The sequence below is a fragment of the Fragaria vesca genome, linkage group LG7, assembly GCF_000184155.1.
Source record: "Fragaria vesca subsp. vesca linkage group LG7, FraVesHawaii_1.0, whole genome shotgun sequence".
Taxonomy (NCBI): domain Eukaryota; kingdom Viridiplantae; phylum Streptophyta; class Magnoliopsida; order Rosales; family Rosaceae; genus Fragaria; species Fragaria vesca.
In genome coordinates this window covers 9,204,583-9,218,488 of record NC_020497.1, presented here as the reverse complement: position 1 = coordinate 9,218,488, position 13,906 = coordinate 9,204,583, and the positions used below count along the sequence as shown (strand labels likewise).

General features: G+C 40.9%; 2 protein-coding genes across 3 annotated transcripts in view; both read left to right on the top strand.

The window, feature by feature from the left end:
• The first annotated feature begins 7,044 nt into the window (after nucleotides 1-7,044).
• On the top strand, nucleotides 7,045-10,084 carry LOC101312574. Of its 2 annotated transcripts, XM_004307010.1 has the most exons (7): nucleotides 7,045-7,398; nucleotides 7,475-7,531; nucleotides 7,683-7,915; nucleotides 9,204-9,248; nucleotides 9,386-9,508; nucleotides 9,595-9,648; nucleotides 9,729-10,003. In XM_004307010.1, exons 1-7 carry the CDS (start codon nucleotides 7,218-7,220, stop codon nucleotides 9,738-9,740), a joined length of 705 nt encoding a protein of 234 aa, XP_004307058.1. In that variant the 5' UTR covers nucleotides 7,045-7,217; the 3' UTR covers nucleotides 9,741-10,003. The 2 variants fall into 2 exon arrangements, with proteins under 2 accessions (XP_004307058.1, XP_004307057.1); XM_004307009.1 differs by lacking the exon at nucleotides 9,204-9,248 and having other exon boundaries at nucleotides 9,595-10,084.
• Nucleotides 10,085-11,291: 1,207 nt separating this feature from the next.
• Nucleotides 11,292-13,906, top strand: part of LOC101312285 — a 4,193-nt gene continuing 1,578 nt past the window's right edge. Inside the window, exons 1-3 of the mRNA XM_004307008.1 lie at nucleotides 11,292-11,822; nucleotides 12,331-13,039; nucleotides 13,179-13,548. Coding sequence (XP_004307056.1) covers nucleotides 11,576-11,822; nucleotides 12,331-13,039; nucleotides 13,179-13,548 — 1,326 coding nt within the window. The 5' untranslated portion in view covers nucleotides 11,292-11,575. The remainder of the gene's footprint in view (nucleotides 11,823-12,330; nucleotides 13,040-13,178; nucleotides 13,549-13,906) is intronic.

The following is a 13,906-nucleotide window of genomic DNA, read 5'->3' as shown; positions in this document are numbered from 1 at the left end:
ACCAATACCTCAGTGATAAGTATTGAAGAAACAAAGCCACAAAAACCCAATGTAGTTCAGTTTCTGGAAAAAGGCTGTTTCAAGGTGTCAACTTTTGGAGCTCATAACTCATGCTTCAAAGCAGCGAATGGCACAATTCTTTTACAGAGTTGTAGTCCCATATCATGGGTCAAAAATGGTGTAGGGCGAACAGACAATAAACCCTTGCAAGGGCGCGAATGAGCCACGAAAATGCCTCAGAGGAGGCCAAATCTGAAAATTTCAGAATTTTGCATTGTAGGGGCTAACTTCCTTAACGAGCTCCATGTGCTTTCCTTGTGATTTCTGAGCAGTGGAATGTCTGAACTTAATCCTTGGCATTAAGCCAAGATGCTTGACTTGGATTTCCAGAAGGTATGGAACTGCTTGGTAAATTGCCTTCAAGAACCAATGTCTCCCGCCACTTGTTGCTGCTAATAAAGCCTAATAGGCAAGTCGAATGTCCCAGAAAACATGAGATAAAAATTAAAACCGCAGGGATCGGTTTCTAAGAATGAAAAGATAACTCAAAACCCGGAAAGTTTCAAAAATTTGCCACAGGAACTGGCAGAATGGAAAGTTTCAAAAATTTGCCACAGGAATTGGCAGAATGTGTATAATGTAGCCCCCCAGTTTAATTGGGTGTGGCGAATGGAAACTACTAAATGGTTAAGTGTTGGGATGAGCATGAGCCGATTAAACTCGATCTTTGAGCCTCAGATATAGGCTTTCCTTTCGTAGCATCTGTTGTAATTGAGCTGACTCTGTAGAGTTGAACTGACATCCTTGTATGCTTGCATTACTTTGGCTCCATGATACGACAAGCTCCTTGTGGTGATCAGACACAACAAGACTTGTGTTGTTGCTTTGAACGTTTTGCCAAACCATAAACATGGTCTTTATGTACTGTTGCCAACTCTATCTACATTCTTTATCCTCCATATTTCTTCCGGCGAATATTAAAATTGTGTTTCTATGTCAGCTCAAGCTCATCGTAATCTCTAGGAACAACTCAAAAAGTTGTTTGTATTTGTGTGAGCCCCTTGATTTAAAACTGGAGATAATTCGCAGCCCCCCAGTATGGACTCAGCTAAGAGAAAAGGATGCTGACCTTCTGTACATAGTCATACACAACAGAAATCATGCATGCATAAAAATAAGATTAACATCGCCTCCTTAATGCCACTGTAAAACCTGAAAAACCACGAATTGGTTTTTATGATGACTGTCACTACTTAGCCAACATAATTAAACCTCAGATAGGTTTATTTGCTTCTGTACGTAGTATAGCAACGAATGCTATGGACTTGTCACAAATTGATCTTTTTACTCCAAACAAGAACCCCTTAAGAAAGCTGCAGACTTCCTTCCACCATCTTGCTTTGAACGTAACATTAATTGCACCGTGACTTCTCTTGAAAGATCTATGCTGCTGATATGAGATTTGAAGCCCCCCTGCCCCTTTGTCATAAAGCAACACAAACTTTGTTGCTGCTAGATGGACATTTGCTATGCATGTAGCTTTGCGAAATTGGAGACGCTAACTCCTCAAGGATCAAAACTTGGCTAGTAGGTTGGTCTAGTTCTCCAGTTTTCTTTCCCTCTCAAACTGTAGCCATGCATGCATTTATTATGTTTGCAAGTTTCCACCGGTTTATCACACATGAAGTATGCCAAGAAATATGATACTGGTGCCTCCCCCATATATAATTATGCATCATCACTTAGCACTATATATATCTCATATAGCATGAGAGCAACCACCACTCCTCAACGATTCAGATATTTTTAGAAGGGAATTACTTAACCATGTACCTCAAGTAGAGGTCTGCCATGCCTTCACCATAATTCCAGTTTCGATGCACCGTCCTCATTTCTAAAGCATATGTCTTGTATTCACTTCATGGACTTTCATCACGTGCCATAGTATTTGGCAGAATCAATGGAAACTTGAAACAATCTGAAGACCAACAAAGCTTGGACTTGAAGTACAAAAATGAGGTCTTGTCATCTTTGAGCAAACTTGTGAGCATATTCTCATTGGCACAGAATTTTTGGAATATCTGTTTCTCTCCTGCCAAGCCACCTCATTTGTTTATACGTCGCTTAGCTGATGAAGGTCTGTTCCTGCACTTCTCTGAGCAAACAAAGTATTCAAGGCCACAGATATTGGCCAAGTAATCCATGACAGCTGTTGCATGTGTCTGATTCTGGGCTTCTTCTTTCTGTTGAACTTGCTGCTAAAATGAAGTTTGAAGCCCAGCCTATGCCTTTATGAAACTTGTAGCCCCCCAGCATGGTAAAAGAGAATTGGGGTGAGCTCCAATCTACCTTACATAATGTCAATGTCATGATCTGTTTGCAGCAGACGAGGTAGACATCGGTATGACCATGCAGAATAAATTCCCAAGCCTACTGGTAACGATCAGAAACCTGTTGTTCTTTATGAAGAACACATTATAGGCATTGTAGGCTGTGCATAGGGACTAAGTACTCCTGGCGTGAAGATTTCTTCTTGGAATAGGATGCCACAGATATTGGCATAAACTAAAATATTTTTAAAACCACTAAGACTGGTTTTATGGATACTGGAGTAATCCTCTTTAATTGTGGCTTCTGGCGAATGAAACTTGTGAGGTAGCTCCATATGATACTGCTGCATAAGATATGTTGATGACATCCTTGAGTTCATAGCCACAGATTTTGGCCAACAAAGAAGCTTATGTACGGGCCTTTATCATGTAGATTCTTTAGATGTGAGGAACTATAATTGCATAACCAACACCAATTGTCCTCTTCTTTTGGCAAGTTCTTCTTTTCAGTCATCTCTCCCTCAATAGGTTAAAGTTGTCTGCATAATTCTTTCTTCACAACTGAACCTATAATGCCACTAGATTTGGCATCTGAATAAAAACCACAAATTACTGGTTTATATGATCAAGGCCCTGAGTCTCAATCTGGAAAAGTGGGGACCGGTATATGACTGAGCCAAAATTCCTTGCTTTCTCTGATGTCCCCGGTGTGAACACATAAATCATGTTGGCCTTCAAAGTGCTGAGACTATGACGTCTACTTGCTAGAGGCTCCAAAGGTCATGAACAAACACATGATATTGATTTCGCGCATTCTGACCTTCTGGTACTCAAACTGCCATAACTCTCTCTTGGAACGTCTGAATTGCAAACCGTAAATTTTGCTGGAAAGTAGACTCACAGGGCTTTTCGTACATATAAAGAGTGCTCGCTGGTTCCTCCTGAATCTGACCAGTTTAATCTGTGAAGTTGATGTACAGTAGCTGCAGCTGTAATTTGCAGAATTGCAAACTGTCTTCCTTTCTTCTGTGGCTTGAGCTTGTTGGCATAATGGCAGTGACTTAAAGACACAGTGATTGTCTCTTGCATCCAAGGCCTCAGATGTATGCCTCTAAGCATATGATAGGAACTTCAAACCTCTTGTTAGGTAAGAACATTGTCTTGCATTTCAGCAAAACACAGAATCTCTTTTTGGATTTTTTATTTTTCAATGCAAGAAATAAAACGGAACTGAAAAGCAAAAGAAAGAAGGAAACTCAACATGATTAGCTACCCTTCGAAAGGCCACGGGGAGGCCACCAATGCTTCACTCCAAGCCTTGACGTTTTGACATTCGCGGCATGAGATTCTCTCTTGCGAGAATTTCCAAGTGTTGAGCAGAGATGCTTTGTGTCACTCACTTGAAAATTTAGAAGAGGCTGCTTGTAGGGCATGTTGCTTAGCCCCCCATGCACCTTCGTCATTTGACAAAGCATGATCTTCAATTGAACTTTTGCAGATGGTATGGAGTAGAGATCAGCCTTGTCGCCAACTATCATATCGTAATGCATGATGTCTTCAAAGGTAGCCACCAATTGGCTGTCATAAGAAACCACTTGCTGGTCTATATTGTTATCAACAAGACTCAAAATAGAACTCCTGTGTGTGAGACTTGATGATATTGGAGCCAATGATCAATTTGTAGTTATCGTCGCACTGATCATAAATTGGCTCTTTGTAAAAAGCATAAACATAATCACCACCGAATGGTGAGTAAGTCCCTACCTCAAAGATAGGCATATCAGAAAAGTAAACATCATGTGTTGTTTGCAAAGTTGGCCAGTATCATCATAAATAAATTTCTGCTGCAGGAACTTGGAGTATAATAACTACAAGCTTGCTCGACTAAGTCGCTCTGAAGATATTTGAACTTACATCCGTCAAAAGTGAATAAGCCATCATTGTAGGTAGCATGGCGAAATGTTTGTGAAGTATCATCGTCATGGAACTCTTTTCCTGGAAAGGTTAGAGTTTGAACGTTGCATGCCAAACTTACTTGGTACTGAAGACACTCAAAATCACCATCATAACATATAGTTTGGCCATTAGAATTGCTCTGGCCAGAAGATGGATCATGAATATAATTTTCATTAAAACCACAATTTGGTTTTGAATACTTCATACAGGACCTCAAGTTAGGTTCATTAATAAAGCCACGAATTGGCTTAAAGGGCACAAAGCTTAATTGGTAACCAAGCTTACCATGATTTTGGCCATTCTCTCGGTAACGTCCAATAGTAGAACAAGAACCACAATGATCATGATTATTCTCATGGTACCCGGTAGATCTATAACCACTTAGCTGGTTTTGATAAACAAAGCCACTAATTGGCTTGGAACTTGACTGCTGATGTGATTGGACAAGTTGACCATGACTTTGCTCATCCTTTCGAACACATCTAGTAGCTTGATCATTTGATATTTCTACATGCTTTCTTTTGCTATGAATAGAAAATTGATCATCCAGCTTCGCCTGGTATTTAAAATGAACTTGTGTCCAATCGGCAAGAGGATGAATATTGGCAGAGGTGTCATCAATTATTTTCCCTCCATGTCTCTGGCCGGTGTCCATGTATACATCTTCGTCTACAAACAGAATGACTTCTTCGTTCAAACAGCTTTGTTGGATATCTTCTTCACATTCATGCTCCGTTTGGGATTCGCCATAAGTTGGCAAATCGGTTCTCTCCGACGCAGACTCGTCTAGAAAAAGCTTTCGCCACTAGATTGGTCACAAGGTGATTCAACCTCTTTGGCAAAAATATGCCTTTCAGCTGTAGGCTCTACTTCTTGACGTTGTAAAACCTCTTCGCTGTTTTGCAGTGGGAAGATGTCATGTGAAAGCTTTACACTAGACCGTAAAGCTTTATTCGAAGCCAACCAGTCTACCTTAGCGGCTTCAAGTTGCTTTCTCCAAATATGGGGTTCACTGCGGCTCTCGGACACAAAAAACGTCTTCGGCTTCTTAGTCACCTCTGTTTGTGGGTTGGCACCGTCATACTCGATGTCTTTCTTGCTCAAAAATTTGTCCCACTTCTGAGTAGTCTCTACGACGCGTGCAATGTGCTTGGCCTGGTCGCCTACTTTCTCCCACAACTGGTCAAACCGGGCATCGTTTTTAGCAATACTAGCATCCAATGAATCCTGTAACGCCTTTATGTTTGCGGCGCTCGCGACCGTGCTCGCGGTTATGCTTGCAGACAACTTTTCGAATGCATCCGTGAGCTATTCTTGAGAAACATACTTCTCAACTCCAGATCCTCCAGTCATCGTTTCTCTATACCGAAACGCTGGTTAACTAATTCGATAGTCAACCCCTTGCACTTCAAAGGATTGTGAGGTTTACAGTGCGAATGTTCCGGCAAGGAACACTTAGGATATTGCTTACTATATATGTTATCAGTTGTAATTTTGCTACTGATGTGTCCCGCTAACGGGCGTGCCAAAATGTTTCGGGTCAGATTTTTAGGTCCTTCGAACAACCGTTTAGTGCGAGCGTGCCAACACCTTGAGGAAGTGTGCCTGTCTTAATATTGTCTGGTTCGCGCGCTTCTCTTCAAGCAGATGTGAGCAGAAACTGTCGGTTCTGCTGCTGGGTTCTTCACAATGACCTAGGATGGCTCATGAGGATTTACTCAATAACAAAATACAAAATAAAGTAAAGGGATATTTGCTAGAGAGGCGAATCTCTAACAATGGATGGATTGTTGCTCGTGATGAGGCTTTATGGACTGGGGGTGGACTTTTTACTCGGGACAAGGCTGGTGAGTGAAGAGGGGATTTGCTCGAAACGAGGCTTTGGTGGTGCTCCCTGGAGAGGCTTTTTGGTAGATTGGGTGCTCCTAGGGTTTAGGGTTTATCAATTTGCAGTGATGCAGTTTTTGTTGAATTGGTCGGGGGGGGGGGGGGGGGGGGGGGGTTCTTCTCATTCGCGAATAACTTACATACCAAGGCAAATATTTCGCCAGTAATTACCCAATGGAAAAGAAAGATATTGAATTGAACCACATGTATCGGTTCGCGTATCAGACCAGATACGATGTCTAGGTAAAGATATTTACCTCAATATATGATTCTTGGAGATCTTCTGGACGTGTACTCCTACAATCCAACTAAGGACAGTAAGCTTCTTATTGCAATATAGTTGGACTTGCATGCCTTGGACGAGTACTAGCCATATCATTCATATAAGGAATGTAATCCTTAATTGCATCAAAGATCATGCACGGCTAGACTTCTTTTGGGCAATTAAGGAATCAAGAGTGATTAAACCCTTCCTTAGATAGCACTACGTACATCATTCATACCTTGATCGCCGGGGTAACTTATGTACATGACGTCCAGATTCCTCCTCTTTGTGAGATCTTCCATGAATAGCTCAATCTTGATAAACAAACAATCCTCCATTAATTACCGGATCTATGATATATCGATAATGACCTGAATTGTCACCAAGATGGCTTGACCTCCAAGCAGGCTTGATTTAGCCTTGATAGCGAATATCTCCAAAGATACTCAATCATATCCACGACGAACCACATAATTGGTTCGATACGCTACAAATCCAGGGGTATAAATTTACCCTCAAACAAGATTGAGTCAGAAATCAGTAGTCTTGCCAGGTTGCACTTGACCCCATTGTCTTCAGGAATCAATAGTGTTTCGGAATGCATTTGGATACATGTATTGCTGCTTCTTGTGCAGTCATAGATTCTGAAAAATGATTTCTTGTTCCACCCTCAAAATGGCGAAGATCAATCTGTATCTGTATAGAGTTTGTTGGGTTTAGGTTGGGTTAAGTTAGATGAATAATAATAGAAAGGGCATAGGCCCAGCCCAAGTCCCTCCATGGGTATTAATACAGAAGAAAATAGATGGAGCCGCCCTGGAAGAGGCAAAATGATAAAGCGGCGATTCTATAGGATGGAACACGGCGACAGAGATGGCGCCTCCAATCAATCCTCCTCTTCTTCTTCCGATTCTGAAATACAAGTCCACTCAGAAGCAGAAGCAGAAGACGTCTCCTCTGGTTGGTTTCTTCCTTCATTACTCTCTAATACTATCGCTTTCTTTGGGTTGCTCCTCATCTATCCTTTTCTTTTCAGGATATAAAACCGAGGATAGCTCCGCCAATGAAACCCTTGTTGACACCTCAGCCTCAGGTAGGGGAATGAAGACACCATCAATCTCTCAAGCTTTGAAAGTGGAGTTGTTATGTTGATCAACTACACCAAGAGATTTTATTAACTAATGTGTCACCTATAATTTTGGAAGAATACCCTTTGGATTTCTGACATCATCTTTTTTATGTAGGTTTCCCAATAGATGATGGAAATGAAGGAGATAGTCCTAAACACGACCTGGTGTTTGGTAGAAGTGATTCTGAATTTCAAGAGCAAGGTTCCAACATTTCTGCTGACAAGGAATCACCGTCTGCAGATCTCCCAGAATATGTTGTGAAACGCAAATCTACTTTCAAGTGCAGGATATGCCCTAGAATTGTTTGTTTGAATGAAGAGGCCTTGAGTGCTCATCTGAAGTCCAAGGTGAGTTGTGTTGCATGTTTATCTCTCTTTCTGGAATCAAGTCATTATTAGTTCGTCCTAGGCCACACATTGTTTGATGTATGGTATTTCTGTTTGCTCCTTTTGTGGTTCTGAAAGTAGGATCATTATCATTTTCATTTCTTTCAGCTGTTCTAAATTTTAAATCTTTTTCATCAATCAAGCGATGCAAAACGGCAAGGAATTATAGAGTGGTGTTATTCTAGAACTGTGTGAGAAAAAGCGGTACCGATATATCCACTTAGAGGGGAACTAATGGTTAAGATGGTTAATCGGAGCAACTGAGAAAAGATAACATTGAAATTAGTATGTGAGATGCTGAACCTGTTGGTAATAAGATTTCAAAGCCAGTTCATGTAATTCTACATGTTTGTTCCCAATTCCAAACTAACCGTGTAGAACAAAATGTAGGAGAGTGTGTTATCCCTTGGGTCAATCGCGCAGGTTTGCTTGTGCTGTTTACCCTAGGCTGTTAGTCTGAATGCTTTTTGTTGCCGCATCCCAGTCTCTCCAAAGTGCGTCCGTTTCCTGTCCTCCCATGTACCACATCTCTCTTCTAGGTGAGGTTTTGTCTCCATGCCTTGTTCCAGTTTTCTCTCCTCCATGGCCAGTGTTGGACAACTTTGAGGTAGAGACAAAGGGAAAAGTCCAATGACAGTTAAGATACTATTCTTCTTCATTTGTAATCCGCATACCATCAAGCCCTTTGACATGGGTTTTCTCTTCGGATCTCTTTAGCAGGGAATTAGTCTCTCTAGTCAAAGGATGCTTATTACTCTGGCAATGGCCCTCCCTCAAGTTCTGCTAAATTTTATATATTTTTCCAGTAGTAATTTTAGGTACTATTGCATGTAACGTAGGCTTACCTTTTTTAGAACCATTATTCAATGGCAGTGTGCCTGAATAGCTTGGCTTTTAGGAGTGTGCAAAGTCACATCTGGAAGTTAACTAGATACAGTTTAAGCAAAAGAAGATGAAAGATCAGGAAATTGAAGTAAACAAAATACGATGAAGTGAAGTTGCATATGTAATAAAACAAGAAATGGCAGACAATAGAAAATTGTGGGAGATTAGAATCCACGGGGTAGATCCATATGATTGAATAATGGAAGGATCATAAGTGTTGTTATACAAGATTCTTTTAAAAAAACAATGTTGTTATGCAAGTTTATTTGATGACGTGGACTATTTGTTTCATTTCATTCTACTTTTATTTGTTTAAAGTAAGCATTACAACATCCATGACTGGGTATATTCAATTGGCCTACAGAATTTGGAGGACCTTGAAGGGATTCCCAAGTTCTTGACTAGTTGTGTATGTAAGCAACAAAAATATGGGACTTCTTTTATGTTGCTGTAGCGTCATTGGGTAGAAGGGAAGACGTGCCAGCATTTTATGTGTTATTGTGAAAACCCTTTCTAACTGATCAATAACATTGCCAATTATTGCAGAGACATGCTCGGTCTGAGAAATTATTGAATGAAGGTCGGCTGAAAGCTGTGCTGAACAGTGATGGGAAACTTGATGAAGAAGACACCCCTGCTTTATATGCTCGAATCCTTGCTTCTCCACAGGTTGGTTATATAAGGAAGTAAGGAACTGAACTAAATAGCAGAATGAGGACATCAGTGCATCTAACATCATTCCTACTTTTTTCCAGGCTTTTCCAAGAAAAAGAAGTAAACAAGAGGATAAAAGAAGGCCAAGAAAGAAGGTAAATAACATTAAAGATTATTGCATTTATTTAGGATATGAGGTGGAAATTTTATAATGCAATATGCTTGCATTGTGCAGAGAATGAGATAGAATAATAAGAAATCGAGAGGAAGTTGAGGCAAGAGAAGGTGCCAATGAAGAATTGTGGTTTTTGTGAAGCCAGAGAATGCGCATCTGCCTAGAGGAAATGAAGATTTGCTTTGTTTTTATTTGACTGATGAGGCTGTGATCACTTGATAGTTCATCTAGATTCTATCTCCCCGCGTGCTAATTATTTGTTTTGATCTGATATGATCTGTGGCATTTGCCTATCCGACAATACTTCTATTTCAGAGTTAATTAGTGTTGCCAATAGTTGCAATTGTCCGCATAAAGCGGCCAAGGTCTAAAACCTGGTAAAAATGGTGCACAAAGTTAAGAACATAGAGTTGTCCAAAAAAAAAAGTTAAGAACATAGAGATCTAGAGGTCATGGGCCGGGCCCTGGCTGAGCTTTTTCTATGGTAACAAGATCCAAGCCTGTCATTATAAGTGTTGCGGGCTTTTTCGGGTAGCCCCGGTTAGTTTTAGGTTTAGGGGAAGGAATGAAGCTCCGTTCATTGACGTCATTCTATCAAGCTAGAGAGTGGGTATCTCATAATACAATGTGAGACTCAAAAAGTTGTAAATGCAGCCAAACCTATTCTAAACAACATTGCTGAAAATAATATCGCATTATTAATTAGTCAACAAGATAAAAAGTCCAAGTCTACCAACAATTATGGAATACAATTGTACCCTAATTGTATCATTAACTAGTCTAAAGATGCAACAAAAAAAGCTGCTGAAAACACGAAAACAACACAAGCCCTACCTAGTCCCGAAAATGGGACTGTTATTTGATTCTATAGGCGCTTAAGATCTCAATTAGTGTACGTTTTGAGAAAACAAACTGTATGAGGGCTGCATTTCAAGGGAATGAAATATGACAAGGGATGAAAAACAAACTACCAACAGAGACCAACCTAATCCAAATTAAGTGGGGGAAAGATGAATTGAACTATAATGCCCAACCCAATAGACTACATCATCCAAGTCATGTAGCCCATAAAAGATGTAGGCCCATAAGCCCACACCTCTTCCCATATTCTCTGTGAGATAGTCATATCCGTCACCATTCCGACGGCCGCCCTTGTCCCTCCACCGTGGTTGGAACCCAAAAACCTGACCCAATCCACTAGCTAGCCGTCAACAACATCTAGACAATGTTGTCGCCACTAAGAACACACATACCAAAATCATAATCCGGGTTGCCGACCTTCCACCAAAGCGCAGCCCTTGAAGAGCCTTAGACTTGAGCTTAGCTCTCATATATTTCAATTTTTCATATGTAGGATTATAGTTACACATCTCAAATGGCTGTGTATACCTCTATATTATTTTTTTCGACCACTCATTTCCTAAAAATGAAAGTTGTGACAAAAGAAAAATGTCGCGACTTATTCGTTTTTTTCTTAAAGTTGTGACAAAAGAAAAATGTTGCGACTTATTCGTTTTTTTCTTTGTTGGAAAATATTGATGAAAGTTATAAAATAAAAAGACAATGAAATTTGTGAAATAAAAAGAAGGTATTAAAAGCCACGTGTGACGTGAAAAAAGAAAATCTCACCCACCCCCAAACGCAACCCATCCATCGTCAAACCCTATCTCTCTCTCCCTTTTTCGCCCCCTGCAATTCTATTTCATTCTCTCTTCCTCCCGTGTTCCCAAACCCTAAAATAACCCCCAAAATTTTCACATGAAATCAAAACCCCAAATTCTGGTTGGGGTTTCATCCTCCTCAGCATACACATACGTCCTCTGATGAATCCTCTCCTCAAACCCTAGCCTCGATTCTTCCCCTTTTCGTGTTTCGATCTCATATCCAGAGAGAGCGATTAATAGGCCATGGAGGGCTCTGTGGCGGACGATCTCGGGGCCCCGGAGTCATGGGAGGTCGCCGGCGTCGACGAGGCTATGAGCCGCCTCATGCTCTCCTCCAACAAGGATCCCAAGCCTTCCCAGCAGGACCTCATCAACGACGCGTCGTCTCTGGTTTCCTCTGCTTCTGATGATAAGCTCTCTGAGGACGCCCTCAATCAGGTCGACCAGTTCCTTCGGGAGGCTCTGCAAAACCCTCGGGAGCGCCTTTCAAGTAAGCGCCGCCATAATTGACCCTTCCGATTCGGCTGATTGCTTTTGTTAAGTTGTTCTAGTGTGTTTGTTTTGGGATCTTACATGGTTAGCACTCGACTTGTTTCGTGTGTGGTATTGCTTGCTTGCCGTGTTGAGATGTATCGTCATTTGTGAAGTATTTTTAAACAAGACTTGTGCGGAAGAAATAAGCAATAGAGTAATGGAACAAGATGAAATTGCCATAATGTTTCTCAATTTTTGTGCTATAATGGACGATTCAAGATAGCTGGGGCTTTCTTTTTCAGTTCGAAAGGGTAGGCTTGAATGGTGATTGTTGATGTAGAACCTTTTTTGGATTCTCTTGTTGTATACAATTGTAAATGTTGTTGGTGCCATACTTTCTGATGTGTCTGTTTTGTCAAAAGTAGTGAAGAATATTTTTGTTTGTGTGCAGTCAGGATGTGTTGTGTTGATTTCTGCTGCTATAATATGTCATTACACTAAATATTCACATCTCTTCTGTGCAGTTTTACGAATGGAGCAAGATGTCGAGAAGTTTATCCGTGATCCTATTCAGCAGCAACTAGAGTTTCAGCAGTTGCCCACTTCCTATTTACGCTTGGCTGCACACCGTGTAGCTCAGCATTATGCACTTCAGTCTATGGTTTTGTTAGATAATAACTTACCTGATGGTTCTGGTTCCAGAATTATTGTTCGTAAAACTCCCGAGTGTCGACTTCCTTTGATTCGGCTTGCAGACATCCCTGTTAGTTTGCCGTCTGAAGAAAGTGGTGTCACTAAAGTTGCAATAAAACAGAGGCCACAGAAACGGTCACAAATGGCTAACAGTGATGGCTCAAATTCATCAAAGGGAAACAGTTCCAAAAGTGTGGAGGAGAGGAAAGAGGAGTATAACAGGGCCCGTGCGCGAATATTTAATGCTGCTGCTAATATTTGTGGTAGTACAAGCGGGAAATTAGAAAGTGAACCAAAACAACAGGACACTACACAACATGTTCCCCTGGTGATGCCAAAAGTGGAAGATAAATCAAATGTTTCTGATTTACATTCTAGTAGAGGTTTAATCGATTGTTCAACAAGTAGCAGTAGATCATCTTCTAGAAGTAGGACAGAGAAGGAGCCAGTGGGGAGGTACAAACCAAATAATAGGGTGGCCATATTTAGGGACCGTGAGATTGACAGGAAGGATCCAGATTATGACAGAAGTTATGACAGGTATGGTATACAGTGTAGACTTTAGTCTTTTGCTTCATGTCCTAATCATTGCAGGAATTCTCTTATCATTTAACTTTGAGATGGAGATAATGTCTGCTGTTTATTAGCCCAACAGTTTTACAGAAAATATTCTCTTCAGGTACATGCAAAGATTCGATCCCGGTTTCGGATTCAGTGGTGGACCTTACACCATCCAGCCCATGTATACTCCTGCATTGAACTATAACACCGAATTCCCTCAACTTGGTTCTACTCATGGGCCTCAGATTTCTACTGAACATCAACCTCGCCCACTTCCACAACACTTACCTGGGCCCTGGGTTGCACCGTCGCCCCCTGGTGGTATTGGTTATGGTCATCCAGAAACCATAATGACACCGTTTAATCCTAATCATGTTGGTGTACGCTCCACGTCTGGAATATATCTGCCATCCTCTCAGTATCCTTGTCAGCGGCCTGGAATGCCTTTTATGCATCCTCATGAACATGTTCACCAACATTTTTCACAGGTATGGTAATTCTTCAGCTCTTCTCTACTGTCAGTAAAGTACCCTTGCTTGTCTTTTGTTTAAGCACTTTCAGTTTTGCGGAATTTTCAATTTGCTAGTATATGCCTGTACTGTTGTTTGGGGGAAGTGGACAGAAGGCCCTCAATGACACATTCCTCTTGGAGATAGCCTTGATTATAATGGTGATGACTTGGATGTATAGTGCAAATCTTTATATAGCATAGTAGAGTTAATTGGAATACACCCTGCATTCATTAACTCTGATCAATGTTGTACGGAAAGTCACACAACAGAACCTCATCATCAGGTTCTCGATCAATTTTACTGATCTCTGACTCTCCATAGTGTCTTAGCTAGA